The following is an 11,525-nucleotide window of genomic DNA, read 5'->3' as shown; positions in this document are numbered from 1 at the left end:
TCCAAATTCTATCCCAATTTTGAATAATTCTTTAGTAGTTTGATTCCAAAACAGTGAATCTTTTATATAAAAATAATAATAGTGTTAATACATCACTATAGAACTTGAAAAGAGTAATTAGATCGAAAGAAATATTTCTGTAATTTTTTCTTAAGTGATGAGAGAAGACGCGGACTGGAATGATGGATGGAGGAAGAAGCTGAAAAGATACTACGCTGCAAGTATAGAAAATAAGCACTACAGTAAAGATTAATCCAAGGGTCATGATTTAAGCCTCTCATCTCTCACAATAAAACCTCCTCTCACTTGATATGGCCTCTATATATATATATATATGGGTTATGATAGAAGACACATTTTATGAAGTGTCTTTTATCAAGTTACTCTGTGAGCATTTGCGAAAAGACACCAACTTACTTTTATGAAGGTGTCTTTTAACAAAATTATAACTAAAAAGTGAAAATCACACCTTAAGGTGTGACTTGTTAAAAGACACCACCAAAGGGGGGTTTGTAACAAAACCCTATATATATATATATATATATATATATATATATATATATATATATATATATATATATATATAGTTGTAACCTCAATATTTTAGGATCTAGATCTCCTGTGGTCACACCGCCATTATTTGAGATCAGACGGTCCAATTCACACCGCCAGTTTCATGCAGTTACAGCATGGAATTCAATTCTTATATTTTATGAGTAGCATCATAGGAGTTCATGAAGGTTGTTAGGTGATGATTCTGATTAGCTGAAAATGAGTTATATATAAATCACAGTTGAGCTCTTATATATAATTTTGATCTATTCTAAAATTGACACAAAAATCACAATTATCCATTTCTTTTCAAAAATTCTCATAAACAATGTCCCATCTTATACATCAATTGTAATTAATAATGCAATGAGAAGAGCAAAAATAACATATTTCCTGTAGATTAGTAACCATGAGAACATCTTAACTCATGTTCAGGAAAAAAATGGTGAAACCAAGTTTCACTCATAATATTTTTTGCCATTGCAAAGTGTATCATATCAAGTATTCATAGTGAGGAATAAATAGGAAAGCCTGGTAAGGTAGCACCAGCATCAGCAATAAATATATTTCCCGTCACATATTCAGAAGAATCATGAATTAAGTAGCGAGCAATTGATGTTAATGCTGGATTTGAAGTGCCCCATTCTCTTAATGGCACTGTTCTCATGGCTACATTGTTTAGCCAATCTTTCTTCATCAAATTTTCAGTAATTTCAGATTTGAAAAGTCCTGGTGATATTGAATTCACTCTTATTTTGTGTGCCCCCAATTCCAATGCCATCACCTGTCAATTTTTATTACAAAAATACTAACCAATGTCAGTATGTCTTTGCTTAATTATTTAAATTCTGACACATTATTTTAATTGATGAATATTCACAACTTTATTAAAAGAAAAGTAATGATATATGTACAACTATTTGTGACAACTTTGATGATAACTTTCACTTTCTTTCTTTTATTGGTCCAAAACAATAGAGCGAGATAAATGAAGAGAGAGAATAAGGATATAATGTGAATATGAAAGATAAAGTTGTCAAAAAATTGTAATAAAATGGCTGTACAAATATCATTTCTCTTAAAATAATCTCATTCATCACACATGGCAAGAAGAATTAAGGCCGTGAGCTTCTTCATTTTACCAATTTCTTGAAAAGACCAAAAGGCATCCAAAGAAAACAAATAGTAGTATTAGAATAAAGGGCAACAACCCCATACACTAAAGTTTCTGTATATATACGGTCTGAAAAAAAATTCTGGAAAAAAGTTCCATTATTTGGTGTATTGTACGCAACTTTACCATATTTTTGTTATGATTCAAAATAGCATATGAAATACACTTGTCATATCATAATTGGTTGATGCAAATTGACACGTGACTAATGATCCTAAAATGAAGGAACCTTGGATTAATGTTTAATTTGACATTCAATTTGCAATTATCCATTTATCACATTCTCTATTCCGAAAACCCTTACAAAGTTTTTTACACAAGACTATTTCCAAAACTTTAACCCGTAACATTTCAGTCATGTGACGATAACTTTACAAGTTGCACCAAGTCACATGAAAACAAATTTAAAATACAAAGATAAAATTGAAAATAGGCTGTCTAATTTATAAAATTGATTTGAAGACTAATTACCTTTGTGAGCATATTGACACCTGCCTTTGAACAAGCATATGCAGTTCCACCGGGCAATTGCCCCCTCTCTATGCCAGCAATTGAAGAGATATTGATAATTGATCCTTTCCTCTTTGAATCACGCATGAGTTTGCATACATATTTTGACACCAACCATGTACCATTTATATTTGTTTTAAACACATTGTTCCATTCCTCCTCAGTCAATTCCAAGGGTGAACTCACATTTCCTACACAACACAACAATAAATCAAAAACGTTAAAAATTTATTAATAATTTTAAGTGTATGTGGTCAAAGGTTCAACCTCTGATTGAGGTGTGGAGAGCATAAAATATGTCGAGAAAGGTCAATCTTTATATATTTTATTTTACAATTAGTCACTTTCAGTCACTTTGGATGATATAGCTTATGGTGGATGCATCAACTGTTGGTGCCTTATATTTTAAAAAATTATAATAACTTACAGAAGCAACTTAAAAATTATTTTTTGAAAATAGTTTAATCTTATGCTTTTATCTTGGACTATATAAACAACTTATTTATAAAAAACGCTTGAAATACTTTACTTTTGATTACCTTACAATATTTTTTTCATACACTTTTGTTCTTTAAGTTTTTGCTGAATTTAACCAATCATTCGAAGAAAAGTGCTAAATTATAGTAGTATATATTTTTGGTTCTTCGAAATATTTTTTAAGTTTTATTTAGCATTTAAGTTTTTTCCGTTTCACTTTGATCTCTGAGTTACAAACATTAGACAATTTAATCCCATAAGTGCTTTTGATTCCATTTTGGTACCTTAATTTATCAACATTAGATACTTTGATCCTAACTTGAAAATATTGGACCCTTTAGTTCATCAAGTTGTAAATGTTAGACACTATGATCCTTTTTGTAAATATACATGCTAGTAACTTAAGGGATCAAATAGTCTAATACTTATAATATAAGGGATTAAAATGTCTAGCGTTTGTAATTTATCATACCAAAGTGACTAATGTTTAAAATTTAAATGATCAAAATAAAATGAAATAAATTCAAGAACCCAAAGTGTTCAACACCGATAGCGAATCACAATAAAACTAATATTTTTTAAGGTATTAAAGTGAAATATTGGACAAAAAAGTAATTTAGAAAGAAAAAAATAAAAACAGAGTTTTTTTTTTTGAAAGAAAATAAAAACAGAGTTTTGCTACGTATGTAGGGGACAAAGTAGTATAAACTTATGATTAAAAAAAAGTAGTATTAAACTTTATGATTCAAAAAAGAAAATAGTATAAACTTTAATAACTTTTATTTTGTGTCACACATTTTTTTCCCTTTTCAATATTGCACCGCTTGGTACCACATCTCAAATAAAGAACGATTCCTTCACACAAACAATAAATCATCATAAACTTTATTTTTTCTTCAACAAGAGCCATCATCAACTTTTTGAATCAACTAAAAAACAACAATATTTTTGTGACAAAAAAAAATTAATTTAGTGAAACAAAATCATATTTAAATATAAATTAATCAACGTAAACATCATCGAAATCTATAAAGCATGCACATAGATATTAGACACGACATGGACACTGACTTGCTACAAATATTAGACACGACATGGACACTGACATGCTGATATCACTAATAATTCGAGAAAATCATATAATCCGGTATAATTATATGTATCAGTGAGTGTCGTATTGGTGTTAGACACGTCTAATCTAAAGAGTGTTCGTACTTGGTAGATTTAAACGTTAAAATTCAAATTACCTCTAACACCGGCATTATTGATCAACGCATCAATATGTCCAAAAGCCTCCCACGCCTTCTGCACATACTTCTCTATAGCTCCACCATCAGCCGCCACATCAAGCTCCACCGCAACTGCACGGAGACTTCCCTCCTTTCCATTGATTTCATCACACAATGACTGTAAACGATCTACACGACGAGCCGCCGCGATTACAAGACATCCAGCACGAGCCAGATCAAGGCAGAAATCACGTCCGATCCCTGCTGATGCGCCGGTGACAAGGACAACTTTGCCGGCGAGGTCGTGCCATGGTTCTAGTTGCTTTGCCATGTTGAATTGATTTTGAAGAAGATGAAGTGAATGTGAGAAATGAATGAATGTTGAGAATGGGGTTTTATGATGATTTATGGAAATGGGAAATGGGAAATTTCGGGGAATGGAATGTGGTGAAGGATGATTGATTTGGTGTTGGTGGCAACTACCATGAAGTTGTAAGTAAATTCATATTCATTGTATGTCTTAAAAGACAAGAAGGACGTTAGACTATGACTGCTTTAAATAATGTCTTTAACGACAAATATCATGTTGTTGAGGAATAAAGATCTTGATCTCCTTACTCAAAAATTGATGCTACCCTTTTTGGATAGAGTAATGATATTTTGACATCCATTTGATGACAACTTTGTTGACAACCTTGTTTTTCTCACTTCTTATTGGTCAAAAACAATGGAGAGAGAAAAAGGAAGAGAGAGAATAACAACATCATGTGAGTATGAGAGAGAAAGTTGTCCAAAAGTTGTCAAAAAGTGGTTGTCAAAATATCATTTCTCTTTTAAAAAATGAATTCTAACATTAAACTATTTGATAAAAAAGGAAAAAATAAAACTACTGACGTACTACTACGGACATTTAAAAGTGTATTTGTCTTTGGATCTCGAGTTAAAAAATGTGAACAATGTTTATGTTGGGTCATTCTTACATCTACTATAATATAAGAAAGTAGTGCACGCTCAACCACAGCTTGACCTCTGGCAGCGTGTGTGAGTGCCATTTGGCAGCGGCTTTGCTTGACAAGTGGACAGCTCTTCTGCTTGACATATGGCATCTGGTATTTTCAAATTTGCTTTATGAAGAGAAAGGTCATTTTGGGGGGCAAATTCTTACATTTGAATTTCAAATTTCAATACCCTTTTCTATAAAAGTTAATACTTCTACGGATCTCTTCTTTCATTAGATATCTTCTTTCATTTTTCTTCTCTCTCACTTTTTCTTATCTATGTTTAATGTTTAATAATCTATTTCTTATTTTGCAGGAAATGAAACGAAATGTAAGGTAACAACAACAACAACTCTTCTTTCTTCTTCTTCTTGATGTCCTTTTCTTTCCAAACTTTCTAATCTTTACCTTCTCTTCAATTGGATTTTGCAGGAAACTTGAAGTGTTGCAAAAAAAATATTATGAACAACTTTTCAGATCTACAAGTTCATTTGATGTTTAAAGTGTCTAAAATTTACTCTTTTCTCTTTTCTTTATCTAACATGTACCTTTTCAATATTTGTATTTACATTCAACTACAATTTTTTGATCTAGAAATGTTGCAGGAAAGTTGAATGGAGTTCATTTCTCTTTATCAAACTACAAACAAAGAAAAGAGAAAAAAGGGAAAAAAGAAAACAAAGATGGAGAACAACAAACTTAAATGTGTAAGTATGGATAGGAAAGGTGATTCAATGGATGTATCACCTAAAACGAATGTATCAATGATTCAATGGTGTTTGTTCAATCTTTTTCAAATACTTATAAACTTGCATAATCTTCCTTTAGTTTATTATTATTTTTGAAAGAAAAAAAATTGAGTAAAAATAAAGTTTATACTATTTTGTATCAATGGTGTTTGTTCAATCTTTTTCAAATACTTCTAAACTTACATAATCTTCCTTTAGTTTATTATTATTTTTGAAAGAAAAAAAATTGAGTAAAAATAAAGTTTATACTATTTTGTATAAGAAAAAAATAGCTTATAAATAAAAATGAAAAACAACCATGAAGGATTAAGAACAAGAAAAAGAAAATAAAGATGAGTACAAACATCAAAATAGACAACAATTTTGTCTGATGTAAATTGTGTCTACAATTTTCACTTCCATTAATTTGTTTTTACAACCTGTTGCTATTAAGCTATTAAAATACACAGATCTGTGATTTTTTATTATTCAACATGTGAGTTTTTTTTATTATTCAACTGTGAAAGAGAAAATTCTTTATATATTCTAAAAAGAACAGTCCTCATTTAGACTTAGAAAAAAAAAAACAGAGAGAAAGAAAGAGAATTCTTCTGTTTACATCATTCTGTAACAACGTCAAAAAAAACAAAATTTGCAGAAAAAATGGTTTTTCTATTGATATTATGGAAGAAAAAAAAAGTCTTCATTTTTGCTGGAAACGAAATTTGGGATTTTCAGAAAAAATATATTTTTTTTATCAAAATCCAGTAGAAGGATTGTCAAAAAACATCAATAGAAAAAGATTATTTGATCTACATAAGAAATTCTTACATCTTTTCAAAATACAAGAGAATCAGATCCAATTTCATCTTTTAACTGTTGTTGTTGTTGCATGTAATGGAAACATAAGATGTAAAGAACTTGACCTTGATGAAGACACCAACCCAGTTTCATACCATAACAGCGGCGGTTGCAATTTCAGGCGCGGAGGTCGCAATTTCTGGTGTGGAGGTCGACGGGGAAAGTGTTTCAAATTATGATCTTTTTTGTGGGTTTTGTAGAGGAGTTGGAGGAGAGTCTTTTTATGGTATTGATTTTTCAAAAGGTTGTCTATGTTGGCCGAGATCTAGCCAAGAAGGTGGTAGTTGAGAAGTTTACAAATCTATTTGATCTGAATGATAGATGATAAAGAATAGGGCAAGATTATGAGTGTGGTTCAGCCAAAGGCAGCCGGAAATTAATCATGGAGGTTGTGAACAGTAATCCGGCGGCTAGGGTTTGTTAGAAGAGGAGAGCTTCTCAAATTCCTTTGATGAAGAGAGAGAATAAAATTAACAAATGAGCATTTGTCTAAAAATAATAATAATAATAAAGGGTGGGAGAGATAAATTATAAAACTTAAAAGTTGGATTACCGAAAAGAAAAAAAAAATGAAAACTGGTAGCCTATGTTGTACAATACATTCAATTGTTGTACAATACATTCAATTGTTATTAAATTCTAAAATTAAATGGCTGATCTTTGAGAAAAAAATGTGAAAAAATTGATATGAGTATTTACAATTAGATGTAAGAGCATCCACATCCATGCCACCCAAATGAGTGGTATAAATGGGACCCACATAATATATTATATTACTTTACACTTTTCAATTATTTAAACCACTCAACTATATTTTCTAAATATCCATACCACTCCTCTAAAACTCTAAAATGGGTCCCACTTATCTTACACCTACAATATACTTTAAATTATATTTTACATTAAAATAAGTAATTAAAATAAAAAGAACTCAAAAGCAATACAAAAGTTCTGACAAATTCTGGAATGGAACGGTGGTAATGCATTGCCACCATGGTTGGTTTTACTACTTGCTTTTTTGCCAAATAACAGAGGTTTCCTGACACAATTTCATTTGTGGCAGTTATACCACGGTGCAAAAGCACCGATAATCATGCTCTAAGTTACTTAATTGGTTCTCTTAAAAAAATGTTTTAATTGGTTGTACGTGTAAAATTATTTTTCGACCGTCAACTCATTACCATTAAACTTTAAATATTATTGGTACTCTTAATCAATGGTTGTGATGTCTGTGTTTCCTCTTGATGCGTGTCCTCTCTACTTGCTTAGCCAAAAAAAAAAATCAATGGTTGTGATCACTTAGTCAAAATTAAAAAGGGAGATGTATTTCAAAAATTAATTGTATATTTTTAACCGATCCAACTCTAAAAAATGTGGATCCTTAATCAATTTATTAAAAAAATTATTTGCAATGGGTGTCATTATTTGAGATTTATACAATTAAACTATCATGAACTTGCATGTTTTCACTAATACAATTCGTCACTAATGAAATCAATTCTGATAAATGAGACAAGTTCTCATTGATAAAATAATTTTTATTGAGAGGCCATTGATAAAATAATATTTATCTTTGATATATTTCACTGATATGTATAAAAATATGATATCACTATAATGGTGTTCCTATTTTTATACCATAACTTTGATTACACAATGTCATTAAACCATCGTTAACTAAAATGTATGAAAGAAATTGACATTGATTAAAATTTAAAAAATAATTAAAAATGGATGGAAGAAGTTTACATTGATTAATTGAACTATTAAGCACGAAAGAAGTTGTCACTGATAAAAATTATAAAATCTTACTAGACAACGATATTAAACTCTTTAACTAAAATACATGAAAAAAGTGATATTAAACTCTTTAATTAGGAAATTCACTCTAATTCACGAGATAAGTTGTCATTGATAAAATAATATTTTTAGGAGAACATTGATAAAATAATATTTGTCACCGATATATTAAATTATATTTAAGCAGAGAATCTTTGTTTTTTTGTTTTTTTTAACAAGCAAAAATGGATTTTATGAAGTAGATGTAATCGTCACAAGAAAATTTATGTAACACAAGGCAGAATTTCATATAACTCTCCAATTATTGATTAATACATTAAAGGCAATTTATTAATGAATATCAAATTTATGTACGTTGGAAACTACTCATTTAAGTTGGAGAAATGCCAATAGAGCAACTCATGAGCAGAAGCGTGTGACCAACATAAAAACTAATAGACCAACTCACTACCCTTAAGAAACCATGGGCTGTTAACTAAGGAAATTAACTATGTCAACTGGGTTGTAACTATGTATTCAAATGCAAGTCAAAACATGTGTTAGACAAATCATGACATTGGACAATGTAAGAAACAGTACCTGTAACAATTATATTAATAAAAATAGCATTATCAATTGACCAACTTTGAATAGTTCTGTCTAATCAAAGTCTATCATATACTACCTAATCTAGAATAGTAATGAGTACCATTTTTTGGGAACCAATGAAAATTATTTGTCTCAACTAAATTTCGATTACAAACAAATGGTGTTAGAAACTCAAAACAACACACTGTTATAAACACACAAATTCTGCCATCAACCAATCTAATGGATCACCTTCAGCTTACTCAACAACATATTAAGATTAAGAGACAAAAGAAAACAAGTATTAGAAGAGAAAAAAATTGGTGGTACATCTAACATTAGTAGAGATACTTCAACTAAGAAATTTACTCCCAAATTTAGTAAACCTCTTATTTGAGGAGCAAATACGCTAGACAGGTTGTCACTTATAAAATTTTAAAAATCACTTAAATACTTGGGATAAGTCGTCACAAATGAAATTAACTCTGATAAAAGAGACAAACTGTCGTTGATAAAATAATTTTTGTTGAGTGATCAATAAAAAAATAAAGTTTTTAATCGATACATTATATAATATTCAACATAGAGTATCCTCTTTAACTGATATATATATATATATATATATATATATATATATATATATATATATATATATATATATATATATATATATAAGATGATATCACTAACACGAAGTTCCTATTATTTACACAATAACTTTTATGGTACAACGATATTAAACTCTTTAACTAAAATACATGAAAAAAGTGATAAATTGTCACTAATAAAGTTAAATTTCATTCAGAAGACAAGTTTATTTTCAGAGCAAATACGCTAGATAAGTTGTTACTTATAAAATTCTAGAAATAACTAAAATGCATGGGATAAGTTGTCACAAATTAATTAACTCTAATAAAAGAGACAAGCTGTTATTGATTAAATTATTTTTGTTGAATGTTCATTGATAAAACAATATTTTTTTATCGATATATTAAAGGGTTAATTAAGTAAATGGTCCTTATAAATATTCAGAATTTTGTTTTTAGTCCCTACAAAATAAAATCACACTTTTTAGTCCCTATAAAATTTTCCATCAACATTTTTAGTCCCTATAAAATTTTCCATCCGCATGTTTAGTCCCTATAAAATTTTTCCATCAGCATTTTTAGTCCCTAAAATGCTTAAGAAAAAAGTCACAGGGACTAAAAAATGTGATTTTATTTTATAGGGACTAAAAACAAAACTGTGAATATTTATAGGGACTAAAAACTTAATTAACCCTATATTAAATAATATTTAATGTAACGTATCTTCTTTACTGATATATAAAAAAAACATGAAATCACTATAATGATGTTTCTATTATTTATACCATAAATTCTATTATACAACGATATTAAACTCTCTTTAACTAAAATACATGAAAAAAGTAATTAGTTATCAATAATAAAGTTAAATTTCATACATAAAACAAGTTTTTTTAAGGAGAAATACGCTAGACAAGTTGTCAGTTATAAAATCTTACTAATAACACAAATGCACGGGATAAGTTTTCACAAATAAAATTAACTGCGATAAAATAGACAAGTTGTCACTGATAAAATAATTTTTGTTGAGTGGTCATTGATAAAAATATTTTTCATCGATATATTATATAATATTCAATATAGAGTATCTTCTTTTATTGATATATAAAAAAGTGATACACTAAAACGAAGCTCCTATTATTTATACCATCACTTTTTTTATACAACGATATTAAACTCTCTTTATCATTTATTCATGAAAAAATGATAAGTTGTCACAAAAAAAGTTAAATTTCATACAAAAGACAAGTTTTTTCGAGGAGCAAATACCCTAAACAAATTGTCACTTATAAAATCTTAGAAATAACTCAAATGCATGGGATAAGTTGTCACAAATGAAAATAACTCTGACAAAAAAGACAAGTTGTCACTGATAAAATAATTTTTGTTGAGTGGTCATTGATAAAATAATATTCTTCATTGATACATTCAATAAGATTCAATGTAGAGTATCTTCTTTCGCTAATATATAAAAAACATGATATCGCTATAATGATGTTCCTATTATTTATACCATCACTTTTTTTGTACCACGATATTAAACTCTCTTTAACTAAAATGCATGAAAAAAGTGATAAGTTGTCAATAATAAAGTTAAATTGCATACATAAGACAAGTTTTTTTAAGGAGCAAATACGTTAGACAAGTTGTCATTAATAAAAATTTATAAATAACTCAAATGCACAGGATAAGTTGTCACAAATGAAATTAACTCCGATAAAATAGACAACTTTTCACGGATAAAATAATTTTTGTTGAGTGGTCATTGATAAAATCTTATTTTTCATAGATATATTACATAATATTCAATGTAGAGTATCTTCTTTCACTGATATATAAAAAAAATTATATCACTATAACAATGTTCCTACTATTTAGACCATAACTTTTTTTATACAACGATATTGAACTCTCTTTGTAATTTATGCATGAAAAAAATGATAAGTTGTCACTAATAAAGTTAAATTTCATAAAGAAGATAAGTCTTTTTAAGGAGCAAATACGCTAAACAAATTGTCACTTATAAAATAAATAAATCAAAT

General features: G+C 28.8%; 1 protein-coding gene and 1 long non-coding RNA gene across 2 annotated transcripts; one reads left to right on the top strand and one right to left on the bottom strand.

Annotated features, from left to right (window-relative positions):
• Positions 1 to 829: 829 nt before the first annotated feature.
• On the bottom strand, positions 830 to 4,566 carry LOC146930390 (uncharacterized). Its single transcript, XM_085701938.1, has 3 exons — positions 3,961 to 4,566; positions 2,198 to 2,427; positions 830 to 1,336 (listed from the first exon to the last, which is right to left on the bottom strand). The coding sequence occupies exons 1-3, from the start codon at positions 4,271 to 4,273 to the stop codon at positions 1,058 to 1,060; spliced, it is 822 nt and encodes a 273-aa protein (XP_085558064.1). The 5' UTR covers positions 4,274 to 4,566; the 3' UTR covers positions 830 to 1,057.
• A 359-nt stretch (positions 4,567 to 4,925) lies between these two features.
• LOC146930389 (uncharacterized) lies at positions 4,926 to 6,844 on the top strand. The gene is made up of 2 exons (XR_015006361.1): positions 4,926 to 5,276; positions 5,373 to 6,844. It is a non-coding gene; the product is annotated as an uncharacterized LOC146930389 (long non-coding RNA).
• Positions 6,845 to 11,525: the final 4,681 nt, after the last annotated feature.

Source organism: Medicago sativa, chromosome 4 (assembly GCF_051527215.1).
Source record: "Medicago sativa cultivar Bolivia chromosome 4, Bolivia_mono, whole genome shotgun sequence".
Lineage (NCBI taxonomy): Eukaryota > Viridiplantae > Streptophyta > Magnoliopsida > Fabales > Fabaceae > Medicago > Medicago sativa.
This window is presented reverse-complemented; position numbering and strand designations above follow the sequence as displayed.